Source organism: Rhododendron vialii, chromosome 8a (assembly GCF_030253575.1).
Source record: "Rhododendron vialii isolate Sample 1 chromosome 8a, ASM3025357v1".
NCBI lineage: Eukaryota > Viridiplantae > Streptophyta > Magnoliopsida > Ericales > Ericaceae > Rhododendron > Rhododendron vialii.
This window is the reverse complement of record NC_080564.1, coordinates 11,902,146-11,919,072: the sequence shown is the minus strand read 5'-3', so window position 1 is coordinate 11,919,072 and position 16,927 is coordinate 11,902,146. Positions and strand designations below refer to the sequence as shown.

General features: G+C 35.7%; 2 protein-coding genes across 2 annotated transcripts; both read left to right on the top strand.

Moving 5' to 3' along the window:
• Positions 1-6,244: 6,244 nt before the first annotated feature.
• Positions 6,245-7,695, top strand: LOC131336638 (aspartic proteinase CDR1-like). Its single transcript, XM_058372546.1, has one exon. The coding sequence runs from the start codon at positions 6,270-6,272 to the stop codon at positions 7,590-7,592; it is 1,323 nt and encodes a 440-aa protein (XP_058228529.1). The 5' UTR covers positions 6,245-6,269; the 3' UTR covers positions 7,593-7,695.
• Positions 7,696-12,221: 4,526 nt separating this feature from the next.
• LOC131336637 (aspartic proteinase CDR1-like) lies at positions 12,222-13,739 on the top strand. Its single transcript, XM_058372545.1, has one exon. The coding sequence runs from the start codon at positions 12,271-12,273 to the stop codon at positions 13,591-13,593; it is 1,323 nt and encodes a 440-aa protein (XP_058228528.1). The 5' UTR covers positions 12,222-12,270; the 3' UTR covers positions 13,594-13,739.
• Positions 13,740-16,927: the final 3,188 nt, after the last annotated feature.

Sequence of the window (16,927 nt, the reverse complement as noted above, 5' to 3'; positions counted from 1 at the left end):
TGAGCATACAAAATTGCTTGCTTGATGGGATGCGAAAATTTGATTACACTTGTCTAATTTTTTAGATATTTTTGCACCAATTTAAAGAACTAATAATAGAGATTTTTATTATTATTATTTTTACTTTAGTATTAACATTGGGGAAGGGGCTTCCCAAGATTGAGCCAAGTACATAAGAATGATAACACTTAATTGCTCAGCTTGCACAAATGCACTATTGTCCATAGCTTAATTGAGATATTGGATTAGGTAAAAAAAATTCAAAAAATTTAGGCATCAAAGTAGTTAATTTTTATCCTCTAAGTACACGATTTTTCTTATTGGACTATTTTGAGATGGGAGTGTTCTTTTCCGTGCATAGCATGGGTTCATTGCTAAGTGGGAGGAATGCTGAACAAATTTTTGGTTACATAACTTATTCTTAGTAATGAATGCTAAATGCATGCTAAGAGTATGTTCAATTATTTAAACTTCTTTGGTATGGTTTTATAAATTTTTTGGAAATATCACAATTGTTAGGGAATGCATTTTCTAATTTTCAAGAACTGCGTTCACAACAAATTGAAAAGGTTAATGAGAGACTAAAATGTGATGGGTGAAAATCAAAACGAGGAGATGTAAGCTAATGACATTTTGGAGACTAAAATGTGATTTGTGGGCTCTCTAAGTTGGTTATATACACTGTCTTTTGTGGGCTACTTCAAACTCATGTGAGGTATATCATGCTTGAAACATTTTGGAGACGTAAGCTAAAATATATGATATGACATTACAATTAAAACATTATGGAAGGTAATACTCCATTTGAAATAAATACTTGAAAAATATATCTGCTTAGTAGGCAGCCTTTATTTTTTGAATGACTTTGACAAATCTTGCTTAGTTTTATCACTCACCCGTTTTTATAAGATCAATTGAATGTTACGTTTGTTTAGTTCTATCTCCTCCCGTTTATTTTAACAGTTAGGGCATTAGGATTCTATCCTATGCACACTTCTTCATTTCAAATTTTTATCACTTGCTGCCACGAGCCCTACTGCATGTTGCCGCTACACAGCGACTGCTTATGCTGCTTCCACTTCCATGGATTAGGGGGTTTATTTAGGTTCCCATGATCCATAGTTTTGGGGTAAATAGAGTTATGGGTTTGAAAGTGACGGCAATGGGTCTATTGGGAGTTTTGGAGTTTTCTGATGAATCTTTTTTTCCCCTTTTAAGGCTTAATTTATAAAAAAAATTTAGTATAGTCTATACAGAGAAACTATAATTTTTTTTAATTTTGCAGATGTTGTAGAGCTATTTCAGGGTGATTCTCCTCCACCATTGCCCCTCTCTCTCACTTAAAATTGGTATGTCTCTCTCTCTCACACACACACATACACACACAGACTAATTTGAAATTGTGTAGTCCGTGGCTGTGCTAAAGTGCATGGTCAAAATAGTAAGAAGCAAACACTCACCATCTGTCTGATCAAAAAAAAAAAAAAAAAACACTCACCATCTGTTAGAAATAGTGGAAGCAATTCCTGACTTGGTCAAAGTTGGCCTTAATGACTTAGTCATCATCTAACTCCATTGACTTTAATTAATTTCAAATACTTTAGGCGCGACATCTTCTTCGCCAAAGAAGTTTGTAAAAACGTCTGTATGAAATGCCATGTACATATGCAAATCATTTTCGCTTGGTTTAACTTTGCTGAAGTTGCTTATCATTAGTACTTGAATTATTTGTTTATCATTAGTACTTGAATTATTGTATCTTAGTTCAGGCACGAGCATATTTGCTTATGCCATGTACATATGCAAATTTTTTGGGGATTGTTTTATAAGTTCTTTGATAGAATCTGAAACTGGAAGTTCGACAATCTATTGTATGATTTTTTTTTTAATTTATGTGTTCTTTGATGTAATATGAAATTGTGCACTTGGAAGTTTGTTGCATATTGAATACCCTTTCAGTGTGTTCTTTGGTGAAATTGAACTAAATCTATTCGTACCTCGGCTTTTATTTTATTTTACTACACCTATCAAACGCTTTCAGTTAGGAGTCCCGTGTTGATTTTATTGGGGGAGGGGGATGTCAAGTTTCATGATTGTACATAACTTCACCTACTATCTTAACTTAATTATGCCAATGGTAGCACACAGTTTTCCGAAAAGATCCAAAGCTCAAGCTAGCCATAGAAAAAGAATATAATAGCAGTAACTGAGAATTTTTGTTCCAAGACCTATTGGAATTGGTGTTGTTTTTGTAAATGTTCTCCCTGTCTACTTGCCTTAAAAATTGGCTTCAGTTTATGTTTTCCATTTTGGGTTGGTCAGTGATTTTTTTCTTCCATTGAATAAGAAGTAGAGGATTTGTTTCTTCTTTGAAGTAGAGAAAGGGACATGCATTTGATACCTGTCTATGCTGTGTTCTTTGGTGTTGAACCTATTGGTGTCTGTAACTTTTGTTTTGACTATTTCATTTTTTTTCCAAATTAATTTGTGCATGTAATTTTGGCTTTTTTGGTTCTCTAACGTCTTCATGTTTGATGTTAGATCTTCAAAGGGACCTGGTTGGGAGGCGTCAACTCATGCGAAGGGCAACAATCGGTAAGTAAAAATGAAGATTTTGTTCCATATCAAGTTACTATATTTTTTTTGGCCTATTTAGTTGTTTGCTTCTTTGGGATTTATTATAAGTTAGTTGTTTATAAGAAAAAAGAAGAGGAAGTTAGTTGATCACTTTTGGCTCTTTCATGTAGCTTTGCGCCTTTTTTATTTATCTTTGATTTCTGTCAATTGAAATTTTATTTTGCCTTCAGGTTGTTGTAAGGAAAATAGTTATTTTAGCTATGAATAGAAGTGATTAAGTTGGCGCTTTGAAAGTGGAGGAAGTTTCATTATAGGGTTGGTGTTTGCTTTAGGCTCTGTTTGTTTTATGTGTTTTTCTTGCATGTACAAATTTGTTGACATGTTTACGGGAAAAAATAGCGGTTTTGTTGATGTAATCACTACAAATTTGCATTGGGGGACGACTGAAAATAGTCACAAATTGCATGTTTTTCGTCACAAATAATATAGGTGACAAAAAAATTTGTTGACTAAAGGTTGTCGAGGATTCCTACCTGGTGGCGAAATCTACTTTTCATCACCTATATTGCCTTTTGATGACGAAATATTTCGTCACCAAAAAGTGAATAATTGGGGACGAAATTTTTTTCATCACTTACTGTGCTTTTTGACGACGAAATTTTTTGTCATTAATTATTCCTTTTGGCGACGAAAAAATTCGTCACCGATGGGTCACATCAGTGACAAATTTTCATCATTAATATAAGAAATCGGTGACGAAATTTTTTGTTGCAAAAGACGTTTTCATATGGAAAAAAAATCCTTCTTTCTTGCTCCTGCTGGGTTTCGAACCCAAGTCAATTAAGTTTTCCGCGCAAGCTCCAACCAACTGCACCACACACACGTTTCAATAAATATTTGAAATATCTAATATATAACATATATGTTTAACATGAAAATATATTTCGAATGTAATGTTGAACCTTTAAATATTAAAATTAGCAATTTTGATAAATATGAAAGTTGTAGGCAATTGAGTTATTGTTCAAACCTAATTTGAATTATCTCAATCGGAATTTTTAGTAAAGAGTTATGTCCGAAATACAAACAAAACGTAATTCATAAATTTCGTCACGAAAGGTACCCATTTGCCAACGAAATATATTTTTCATCGCTGAAAGTGTTAAAATGGTGACAAAATTATTTTTCCTCACCAAAGTTAAGCATTTGGTGACGAAAAAATATTTCGTTACTAAATTGGTCTCATTTGGCGACGAAATATATTTTTTGTCACCAAATGATTATCTTTGGGGCCGAAAAATAATTTCATCACCTTTATTTAGTTTTCGGCGACGAAAAATGTATTTTGTCGCCAAATTGGAACCTTTGGTGACGAAAATATTTTTTTCGCCGCTAAACAGGTATAATTGGTGATGAAATTATTTTGTCACGAAAGTTGTCAAAACAGTGACGAAATTAAATTTCATCGCCACTTTTTCGTCACCAATTTTCATTTTTCTTGTAGTGAATCTTGAATAATAGCTCCCTAATTTTTTTTAAAACAATTTTGCATTTGTTTTGATTCCTTGGGTACGTAATATCTTCTGTTGAGATTAAGCAGTTTTAGAGTTAGGGTACATGAGAGTTTTTCAATATTGTATTTTATGTCAATGCTTTTGAATTAGTGACTTCTGACACGGGCACAACTGTACTCCTCAGATTTTAGACCTTTGGACCATTTTCAAAATTTGAATTTACACTTCTCAACCAAAAAAAAAATTACACACTCCTTGAAAATTTATTTTAGTTGTGTTCAAAACGTGTTGCGCCGTGCCTTCATTCACGGACAATTTCTAGTATTATTACATTTTGCATCTTGTTTTCTATATTCTATATTTTTGAATTATGGTTAAAATGATTATAAATCTGAAGGCACGGGCAATTTCTAGTATTATTACATTTTGCATCTTGTTTTCTATATTCTATATATTTGAATTATGGTTAAAATGATTATAAATCTGGTACAGTATTTGAGAAAGATGTACGTAATGCATTTTGCAACAAGAGTAGTGTATGAGAAATATGTGCAGAATATATTTTGGAGCATGTCTTTTGTGTTAACTAAAATGAAAAAAGTAAACTATGAGAAGTCGAAAAGCTCCTTCAACCCTACTTTTGCATTTTGCTCTCCTTCATCCAAAATCAATAATTCATTTCCATGGAATTTAAAATTTTGCGAGGGTAAGCCAAACTATCGAGCAGAATTGAAAAATGAGAAAATGAAACTGTGATAAGTATGCATCCAAACAGCCTCTTATAGGGGGGATCCGGGGGTGTGCTATCCCCTTAGGGGGTAGCATCATGCTGCCCCGCCGAGTGAGGCTCGCTCTGGTTTCACTCCAATTGATCGAAAACATTCACTTTTTAGAGCTTGTCGAGTAAAATAAGTGTGCAAAAAAATCAGCTCGATTGGACATTATTTAATTTTAATATCTACCCCATCTTGTTTATAAGAACATCTCTAATCCACTCTTCAAAATTTATCGTCAAATTTGTCATTTGTTGACCTATATATGTGGCAATTTTAAGATTCATTTTTTGGTAGTTTACATGTTTAGCACTCAGACCTGCCCTTCAAATTCTATTTATTTAGTTTATTTATTAGTATTTTTTTCCTTTTAAAATGTAAGGGTAGAAAAAAGAGGTGGACTTACATTTAAGGTATTTGGTAAGTCATTCTCAATCACCAATTTTGATGAGCGAGAGGAAGCCATAGTAGCTAGAGTTGACTGAAGAGTGGATTGGAGGTACAAAATCTCATAATATTACTCAACAAATTAGGTACTGTAAAAAAAATAGAGTGGATTCGATCGTCAAAATAGAGACTTGGTCGGTTCCAGCGGTCGCAATAAAACTCTGAAAAGAGCCAGTTTCCAAAAAATTCCAAGGAAATTAAATTATTAAATTTTATCTACAATTTTGAATATATTTACCAAAAAAAAATCTCTCACATGCGCATCGCACGGGATATAGCTTGTTTGTAGCTAATTATTTTTGTTAATATTTTACATCTCTTTGGTTTTCATTACCCTTGTGGTTGATTAATGAGAGTCAAAATTTTAATTTAAGAAGATCTAGGCTTTCTACCTATGGTAAAGATATTAATTTGTAGCTAAAGTGGGAAATTTAAAGATGTGATTTCCTCTTCATGAATCAAGAGGTTGGATATTACCAAATTCATCAAGCCCTTAAAAGAGAATAAACAGCTATGCACTAATCAAATATATCCTTTTCTTCTGCTAAATTATTTGATGAATCGATCCCTAATTAAATTCATGTCTATTTGAATCACATCCCTCATTCTTTTTCATTCAGTGATTCACAGAATCAGACCAAAGTACGTTACAGTACTGAAAAGGGCCATCGATTCAACTTACCAAATGGAAAGGGCCATTCAACTTACCTAGCTAATTCTATCAATTAAACCACTACATCTTTTGTCCCAATATTTTTGGTCAGTACTTTCCCTAATATGAATGCACTTATTACACTAACCAAGAATGAAAAATTACTCACATTTTGACCTTTCAATTTCCACCTCAATTTTCTCTTCTCCTCTGGACCTCCCTCCACATTATAAAAGTTGTGTCTTTCTTAACCAACTTCTTCATTCCATTCTCTGTACGTCTATATTTGAAGTACGTACTTGAGCCATGGCTACCATATTCAACTCATTGCCTCTCTTCTCCATCTTCATTATTCAACTTATCGTCCTCTCTTCCGCGGGTGGTGGTTTCACCGTCGATCTCATCCACCGCGACTCCCCAAAATCTCCCTTTTACGACCCTTCCGCATCCAGAACAGACCGCTTAACAAACGCCGTGCGACGCTCGTTCACCCGTGCGGCCTCTCACTCCCGAAAACAGAACTGCCTCGCTCCGAACAACATCCAATCCGAAATAATCCCGGCCAGCGGAGAGTACCTGATGAAAATATCCATCGGGACCCCTCGTTTCCAAGTGCTCGTGATAGCCGATACCGGGAGCGACATCACGTGGACGCAGTGCAAGCCATGCAAAAACTGTTATAAGCAGAAGGCTCCGCTTTTCGACCCTAAACAATCGTCGACTTACAGGGCATTGACGTGCACAACGCGCGCTTGTCAAGCCGCTGGTGCTTCTTCTTCGTGTAGACAGGATAAAAACATTTGTCAATACAGCGAGAGCTACGGGGACCGGTCCTTCAGCCGGGGAGACCTTGCGGTGGAGACTTTCACTTTCGCGTCCAGTTCGGGCCAGGCTCTTTCCTTTCCAACCAAGGTATTCGGCTGCGGGTTCAGTAACGCGGGCACGTTCAACGAGTCGGCCTCGGGAATAATCGGACTCGGAGGCGGGCCGCTCTCGATTGTGAGACAATTGAGCAAGGTGATTAACGGCAAGTTTTCCTATTGCTTGGTCGACCTTGAATCGAGTTCGACGAGCAAGATCAAGTTCGGGGAGGACGCTGTGGTCTCCGGGAAGGGGGTGGTTTCGACTCCGATAGTGAAAAAGGAAATTGACACTTTCTACTACCTCACTTTGGAAAGTATAAGCGTCGGAAACAAGAGATTGGCTCATAAGACGAAACTGCCCTCCGAAACGGGATCCACTTTCAAGGGCGAAGAGGGTAATATCATAATCGACTCCGGGACAACATTGACGTTTCTACCCGTGGACTTGTACGAGACCATGGAAGACGAGTTGGTGAAAGCCATCAACAAGAAATACACTGCAGACCCGCAGCGGTTTTTCAGCCTCTGTTACAGCGATACGAGTATTGTTCCCCCTGCGCTGACGTTCAATTTCAAAGGAGGGGCAAAAGTGGTGTTGCCGCCGTCGAGCACCTTCGTGCTGAACGGAGATTTGCTGTGTCTGGCAATGGTTCCCACCAACGACCTTGCCATATTTGGGAACCTGTCTCAGATGAATTTCTTGATTGGCTATGACCTTGAGAAGAGTGTGCTTTCGTTTAAGCCAACTGATTGTCTCAAGCAGTAGCTGTGGTGAGGATGGAAATTGTTTCGTATTAGTTGATTATAATTTGAGATCCATGTGTAATTTACATTTGAAAAATCTTGGAAGGCAATTGATGTATTTGTCACTATATAGTATTAAGAAAATCAGTCCGGCTACACACGCAGCAATCTGTGCACAAATTATGCACAGATTTCGTTGTGGGGCCCACCACGGGTCTCACAAAAATCATTCGAGCCGTTCATTAAATGTAAAATATTTTTTTAAGGATCCCCGTAAAAAATAAGCTCAATCCAATATCTATAGGTGCTTCATCCAACCATCTAACTTTTCATTCAGATTTTTGGATAATGAAAAGTTATATGATTGGATCGAGCACCTATAGATATCGGATTGAGATTATTTTTTACGAAGACTCTTGAAAAAATATTTTACATTTAATAAACGGCTCGGATGATTTGTGTGGAACCCGTGGTGGGCCCCACACTGAAATATGTGCACAATCTGTGCACATATTGTATGTGTGTGTAGACTTTTATGTCTTTTATTGGTTCTGTAAGTATAAATTCCAGGCTAGTCAAAAAACTACCTCTTCCCATTAAGGAGTATGACCCATTTTTATTTATTTGCAAGTCTAGGTAGAAAAGTGTGAGCTTCGCCTTGATGTTGCATTTTGGGAAAATGGCGACGACCAATGACGTATTTTGATAATTAATACCCGCCAATGACATTTTCAGTATTAACAAATGTTTTCAACATGTCCTTGGCGGGTACTCCATTAATTATCAAAACACGTCCTGAACCATCATTTTTCCGTTGCATTTTTAGACTGGGCCGGAGTTATTGAAAATATGGGCCAATTACCTAGTCTAGATAGGAAAGACGTAAGACGGGTTAATAAACTGGCATGATGTTTTTCTAAGGTTTCTCTCCTTTTTCTTTTAGGTAAATCAATTTATTTTTATTTATTTAAGCCCAAAATTAGTCAAACCAATTTCATAATAACAAGACACAAAATAATAATCTTTCTATTTCATATCACCTTAGGGTCCTTTTAAATAGTGTCAAAGTGATAAAAAAAAATGCAAAAAAAGAAAATAACAACACTTTTCTGGTGTTTGATTAGTAAGAAAATACAAGAAAGTGTAATAAAGCAAATTTTATTGTACAATTCATTAAACATGAGGGGTGTTTCCGGTAATGAAAAATTTGTAGTTGAAAAATTGTTAGGTGTTTCCGGTAGTGAATAAATTGTTGAGAAATTTTAAGTTATTTCTGGTAGCGAATAAGTTGATGATGGGGTTTGTGAGTAGAGTTACTGTAAAAAAAATGATTTTGTTGACAACTTTTTGTCAGTGAAAATGAGATGATAAAATGCGTTAAGTTTTTAGTATTTTTTTGTTAGTGGAAACACCCTTGAGTACATAGCAACCACTTTCTTGCTAAAAATACGAGGAAATTTTAACTTGTGAAAGTTGTCACTTTTTATGATACTGTCTATTATGTCCATAACTATTTTTTTTCCTATCATGCTACATAATACCGTATATATAAAAGGGTAAGCTAGTGATTTTCCTTTTATTTTTTATTTTTGTAAAAGTTGTCACTTTTTATGATACTGCCCATCATGTCCATAATTATTTTTCTTTTTCTATCATGATCCATAATATTGTATATATAAAAGGGTAAGCTACTTATTGTATATATAAAAGGGTAAGCTACTATTTTTTTTTCTTCCAAGATTCTTTCAAAAACTTTTCGTTCTAACCAAACACATGTAAGAAATAAAAAATTTCACTTTTTTTCTTTTACTTTACTTTCTCTCATTTTAACTTTCGAGTACAAATTTCTTTCTAATCAAACGAACCCTTAAATTTATGTCCGTGGAATTTACGAATAGTAGAATGTACGAATAATATCTAAAATTGACTGTTCAAAAAGTTTTGAAGAGCGGTGTATTATATACTTCACTTATTATTTAAAACACTTTTAAAAATCCCAAATCACACATGATATATACACATTTTCAAATCAACTATTTAAATTAAAATAATTGCAAAATTGGTTTTTTTTTTTTTTGGCCCCCCTGTCATGATTATCAAGGTAAGAAATATTACAAGGATGTAATACATTTGTGAGAAGAAGTAATAACAAAAAAAAGAAAAAGGATTGGATCGAGTAGACTATGTTTTAAGATCCTACCATTATAACAAGCAAGCCAAAAAAAGTTCTCTCTCTCTCTCTCTCTCTCTCTCTCTCTCTCTCTCTCTCTCTCTCTCTCTCTCTCTCTCTCTCTCTCTCTCTCTCTCTCTCTCTCTTATATACATGGGAGTTGGAGCTTGGGTGTTCGTATGCTATATATGAGTAAGAAACAGGGAAGAAAAAATGACAAGAATTTGACATGTTTGGTCAAAGCAATTTCAAAATTAGAAAAGAAATGTACATTACAATCACCTAGTGATATGGTCATGATTTTAATATAGGGTAGATTTCACAAACACCCCTTTCGGTTTAACTTAACATTACATTCACCTATGTGGATTGGGACTTGATATTTCTCCAAAATTCTGATATGTTTGCACTAAAAATGAACCAAAAGTTTTACCAATTTTATTCGAAGCCAAAGCAAAAATTGAAACTTTGCTTTTCACATACATTTTGTAGCGTTCTACGGTTGAAACATTTCCTTTTCTTTCTACCATTCAAAAAACTAGCACCTTTCTGGTTAATTAATTTTAAGAGATTATCTTCTAGTCTAGCCATATCATCCCTTATACTCGTATATCCTGGTTATATCCACTCACAAGTTTGGGATACCATTTTTGATAATTTCTTCTTTACTACCAGGTCCAGCTCTGGGCTTTTCTTTTCAATCTTTTCTGTTAGATTAAAAAGAAATTCATGTTGGAAAGTGAAAAAGAGATAAAGGAAAATAAAAGAAAAGAAAAGAAAAGAAAGTGAAAAGAAAATTTATTTTCTTCTATGTGTTTGATTAAAATGAAAAACATTATGAGAGTCTATTAAAAAAATGCCTATATTTACTAATTTACTCTTAATATACAATAGGGATTCTGGTAGGAAAGGAAAAAAATATAGGCATTTATTTTCTTGTAAGGGTATCCACAATGCTATAATCAAAAATTGATAACCAAAAGTGTCTACATCAGCTTTTGATTATTCATTTAAAAAATTGCCAAGGTTAGCAATATAGCTAGATGTCTACAATGGCATAATTAAAATTGGATAACGAAAACTTGTCACTTCATCTTTTCAAACTACAAAATTAAACTAAAAGCTATGAATAGTAGAAAATAGTTTTTCTGAAAATTATTTTGAAACTAATAAAAATTATTAACTAGAAATAGAAAATAGTTTTTGAAACTTTTTTTTTTTGGAAAAAAACTGTTTTCTAAAAAAAACAATTTTTAGTAAAATGTTTTTTTGAAAATATTGTTCAAAAAAAGAGAGATAGAACATTTTTGTATAATGATTGGTTTATTTGATTGAGAGTATGTAGGGTCTATTAAATTCGGTTCTTGTCAAAATATTGCTAGTTTTGATTATCCAAAGCCTAAAATTTGATTATTTCTAAGTAGATTGTCAAGTTTGATTATAGCATTATGAGCCATATTTTGTACCAATATTGTTAATTTTAAAAACTTTTTACGTTTGATTATAGCATTGTGGATACTCTAAGTGTCATAAAATAAATGCCATGCAACCATACTTAAATGAGTTGTTCGAAAAAATTTCATTTCTCGCACTTTCAATCATTTTCAGCTAATCAAAAAAAAAAAAAAAAAACAGTGTTAATTTTTTCTCTTTCTTACATTTTGTATCATTTTCTTTTTCGGTCAAATGGAAATATCATTTTGTATCATTTTCACTCTAATCAAACGGATGCTAAGGTTTTTACATGAAATATGCTTTTATGCTAGGTCTATATATAAAATCAAATAGTTCAGGAATTAAATCAATCAATGTACAACCTCCGTCGCAAATTGTTGTGCCTGTTTTCTTTTTGAGACCTCACAAAAATATTGTGTTTATCTCACAATCTTTAATATTTTTTAAATCTTTGTGTAAAAAATTTAATTGAGATATATCAAACAAGATTCATATTAAAAATACAAAATATTATAAATTAAAAAATATAGGCAAATTTTTGAGATGTACAGAAAAGGAAACATGTACAGTATTTTGGACGAAGTAAGTACTCTAATTACTAGAGGAATTCAAGGTTTTAACTCTTAAGAGAGTAAATAGATATACATGCACGAATCAAAACCTTTTCTTCTGCTAATTAGATGAATCAATCCCGAAATTCATGCCTTTTTGTTTTGAAAATAACATCCCTCATTCTTTGCATTCACGGATTCACATAATCAGAGAAGAGTTACACTGAAAAGGGCCACTTACAATTGGCTAGTTCCATCAATTAAACCACTTTCATGCACTGGATCTTCCCGGATTTGGCCTTCTTGTTTTGGTTCCAATGATTTTGGCCACTTTCCCTAATATGAATGCACTTATTACATTTACCAAAAAAGAAAAATACCTTTCATTTTGACCTTTCAATTTTCCTCCTTAATTTTCTCTTCCTCTCTACCTCGACAATATATAAACTGTGTCTTTCTTCACCAACTTCTGCATTCCATTCCTCTCTCTCTCTCTCTCTCTCTCTCTACATTGAAGTTGAGCCATGGCTACCATATTCACCTCATTTTCTCTCTTCTCCCTCTTCATTATTCAACTTATTATTGTCCTTTCTTCGGCGGCTGGTTTTACCGTTGATCTCATCCACCGCGACTCCCCGCAATCTCCCTTCTACAACCCTTCCGCAACCAAAACAGATCGCCTCACAAACGCCGTGCGACGCTCGTTTAACCGCGCCTCTCACTTCAAGAAACGGAGCAGTACCCTCGCTCCGAACGGCATCCAATCCGAAATAATCCCCACCAGCGGAGAGTACCTCATGAACATCTCCATCGGGACCCCGCGTTTCGAGGTCCTTGCGATAGCCGACACCGGGAGCGACCTCACGTGGACGCAGTGCAAGCCATGCGAAGACTGCTACAAGCAAAACGCTCCGATTTTCGACCCCGAACAATCCTCGACTTACCGAGCATTGGAATGCCAGACGCGTGCTTGTGAGGCCGTTGGTTCTTCTTCGTGCAGGCAGGCTGACAACATCTGCGAATACACGATGCGCTACGGGGACCAGTCCCAGAGCACCGGAGAACTAGCCGTCGAGACTTTCACCTTCGGGTCCAGTTTGGGCCGGGCTCTTTCCGTTCCGAAGACGGTACTCGGTTGCGGGCACAGCAACTCGGGCACGTTCAACGAGACGGCCTCGGGAATAATCGGACTCGGAGGCGGACCCCTCTCGATCGTGACACAATTACGTGAAGCGATCAATGGCAAGTTTTCCTATTGTCTGGTCGGCCTCGAATCGAATTCAACGAGCAAGATCAGTTTCGGGGAAGACTCGGTGGTCTCCGGTGAGGGCGTGGTTTCTACTCCCATCGTGAAAAAGGAAGTCGACACCTTTTACTACCTCACCCTGGAAAGCATAACCGTCGGAAACAAGAGCTTGGCTTACAAGACGAAACAGCCCTCCAACACGGATCCCGCTTACTCCGGCGAAGAGGGTAACATCATAATCGACTCGGGGACGACCCTGACGTTTCTGCCTGCGGACTTGTACGAGGCCATGGAAAACGAGCTGGTAAAAGCCATCAACAAGGAAACAACTCCGGACCCTCAGCAGTCTCTCGGGCTCTGTTACGACAGCAATACGAACGTCGACGATCTCCCGGCGCTGACGTTCAATTTCAGAGGGGCGGAAGTGGTGTTGCCGCCGTCGAGCAGCTTCGTACAGAATGGAGATTTGATATGTTTGGCGATGGTTCCTAACAATGAATTCGCCATATTCGGAAACCTGTCTCAGATGAACTTGTTGATTGGTTATGACCTTGAGAATAATGTGCTCTCTTTTATGCCAACAGATTGCGGCAAGCAGTAGCTATCGGGGATTTTAAAGATCCATTTCGCATCAGCTGATTCTAGTTTTTTTAAGATACATGTAATTTGCTTTGAAAAATGTTGGGAAGGCGCGCAATTGGTGAATTTAGTAGAATGTTAATTACTACAGCTCTGTCTTTTGATTTATTTGGTTCTATTAAAACAAGTCTAGAACACTAGCAAATTAGTGGATTGGTGGAATCTTATGCATTAATTGTTATGCTGTTTTTTGTTTTGTTTTGGAGTCTTTATATTATGTGTCTTGATTTTATGAATCCAACACAAAAACATGGGATTAGTGAGAAACTTAATAGGGAAAAAAATCCATTATATATGAGTATTCAATAGTCCGGGATTACTGCCACGTGGTACTCCGAACCACTTCATACACTCACATATTTCCATGAGGTCTACCACTAAGTGGGGTCCATACACTTGGTGGTAATTCTCCCAAAAACGTGTGGTTTGTAAACACGTGGCGGTATTGCCGGACTATTGTATATATTTCACTCTATACATATTGTTTATACATGCATAAAGAAAAAAGGATAGTTTTGCAAAGCTTTCTCACATTAAATGGGAGCAATTTATGCTCGTTTCTTTATGTAATTTGTGAAGTATATTCTTTTCTTTATCCAAATTGGGAACTTTTTGTTATTCGATAGTCCAAATTGAGAACTTTTAGTTGGCAAATTTATGCTGATCAAAGGAAAAATTAAAATATATTTAAGAGTAGCCTAATCTGTAGATTTTTCAGTATAAGTTTGACTCGATCGTTATACACTCTGTTTACCATACCATTAACTAATTCATGAATCTAGACCTAAGTTTGACCGTTGAAAATATTTTGCATTGAATTCAGATTAATGGTAAGTACGAATTAATAGTTCATTATCACAATAATGTTTCACTTTGTCATTCTCTCCTCTCATTGTTTGCACAACTCCGATAAGTCATTGTTCGATATCCCATAAAAATTTAAGAATTTACAGCTTGACAAATTAATGATTTTAATTATTATTATGGACCAGGTATGGGCCCGCAAAAAACTAAACCAGAAGGGGCCTTGAGTCTATTTTTTTGATGGTCTACATTCCGAACACATCTCACATCAATTTCCAACTCTCAAGTCCGATCTAGTTTCGCTGATTTGTGGGCTCATCTCAGACTCAAATAATGATATATGAACCACTGGGTTCATATAAATTTTTTTCTTAAAAAAAAAATCCACTAGGCTCAAATGTTCCACTTGGAAAATTTCAAGCAAAAAATTCGATTGATTGAGCATCATTAAAATCCTACACTATCACACCGGTAGTCCGGTACCTTTACTCCATTCCTCAGCTAAAAAAAGGTCTATTCAAACTAGAAAAACTAGCAAAAGGAAAAGCCCACTATTTTTTTTCCTGGTAAAACTTAATTGTCAAATTAATAAGTAAAAGTAGCCTAATCTATAGATATATCTATTGATTTTACGAATACAAACACACAAATTTAGGATAAGTGATAAACTTTTTTTTTTCATGGAAGAAGGGATGATTTTATTAAAACAAAGAGCAGTTCGAGGACCGAAAATCATCATGGACAAGACTAGGGAGATGTTGGGGGACAGGACCCCCCCCCCCCCTCCCCCCCCACCCCCGGAGATGTTGGGGGACAGGACCCCCCCCCCCCCCCCCCCCACACACACACACACACACACACACACTCCAGTCTAGCACCTAATAGGGAACGCTTAGGCAATGAATAGGCTACCAGTACAAGAACACTTAACATAAATAAAGGAACAAGATGAAAATAAAGGTAAAAACTCTACACAATCAGCAAGAATAGAGCTACAATCTGAGAGAGACTTTTCATCTTGAATCAAACCCTGAACTACCTGCAACAAGTCACCTTCAACAAAAATTTGAGAAAACCCTTTATTAGCTGCAGTGACAATGGATTCACGAAATCCCAAAACCTCAGTAGAATGTGGCGATAAGAAACCAGCAAAAGGAATCGAAACAGATCCCAAAATTTCACCAAAATGGTTCCTTGCTACAATACCCACACCAAAAATGCCATTTTTCTTATTAAATGCACCGTCAACATTAAGTTTAATAACATCCGGTGGAGGGGGAAGCCAAGACGAAGGGTGGGGGGAGTGGAGAGTCTAGGGAGGGAATGGATCGTTTCTGTAACTGCCTTGAACTCCTCACATAGGGTGATCGCTTTTTCAACTGTAGCAGAGCAAGTCCAGAACTTCTTATCAAAGTACGCAGTGTTCCTCCCCTTCCATAACATCCAGCACAATGAGGCTAAAATAGCATGGAGATCTTCCACGCCACTAGAACCACGAACCAATTGGACCATACCAGTCCACCATTAAATAAATGAGAAAGAATCCCAGGAGGGTGAGACTACATTAGCAAAGGGGGAATTTGCCCACACCTCCTTGGATGATTTACACTGAAAAATGAAATGCTCAATAGTTTCAAATGCAAAATTACGCCGCGGACAGTAACGAGAAACATCAATCTTCTTCTTGAAAAGATTAAATAACACAGCAAGAGCGTTGTGAGAGCATTGCCATAAAAACATTTTAATCTTGTTGTTCATATTTGGAAAGTAGCAGCAGTGATAAACTTACAGAAGTCCAAAAGGGAAAAATTCATTACTTGTATTGTTCATATTTGGAAAGTAGCAGCGAAATAGAGGATACGTGAGTAAAAAAAAAAAAGGGTTAGTCTCACAAACCTTTTTACATTAAATGAGCAATTTATTCTAATTTCATTATGTAATTCACAAGGTGATTTGTTTTATATTCGAAATGCACCAAATTAACATATTTGTTTTCCAAATTGAGAACTTTATGTCCGCATAATTTTTGCTGAAAGGAAAAGTTAAGAAGTGCTTTCACCAATTAGTACATTGGTTAGTAATTTATAGTAAAATGTTAAAAATAGTCATTCTAATTGTGTCAATTTTAACACCACATTTTACATTATGTCTCAATTTCGTCCCTCAATGTAATAAATTGGGCTAGGCAGAATTCATTATCAAAATTGTCATTTCTCAATTCTCACCCTCGACTAACGAAATTGAGAATTTCTACAAACTAAATGTGTACTATTTCTAAAGTTTACATTTTGCTTTCGTTTTTGGGCGAAATAATAACTATCATACGTAATATATTTCTCACTCAACTTTCTTAGTGTGTTACTGAATAATCATATTTGTTGATCAGGAAGTTAAAGTTTTTACTTTGGTGCGTATTAAAAATATAATATACGGAGTGTATGAAATTCGAGAAGCAACCCACTCAATAAATATCTTGGCCTCTTATTTGTTTC

Excerpts from the sequence above, each read along its gene's own strand:
- LOC131336638 (XM_058372546.1), top strand. The coding sequence starts at position 6,270 with ATGGCTACCATATTCAACTCATTGCCTCTCTTCTCCATCTTCATTATT.
- LOC131336637 (XM_058372545.1), top strand. The coding sequence starts at position 12,271 with ATGGCTACCATATTCACCTCATTTTCTCTCTTCTCCCTCTTCATTATT.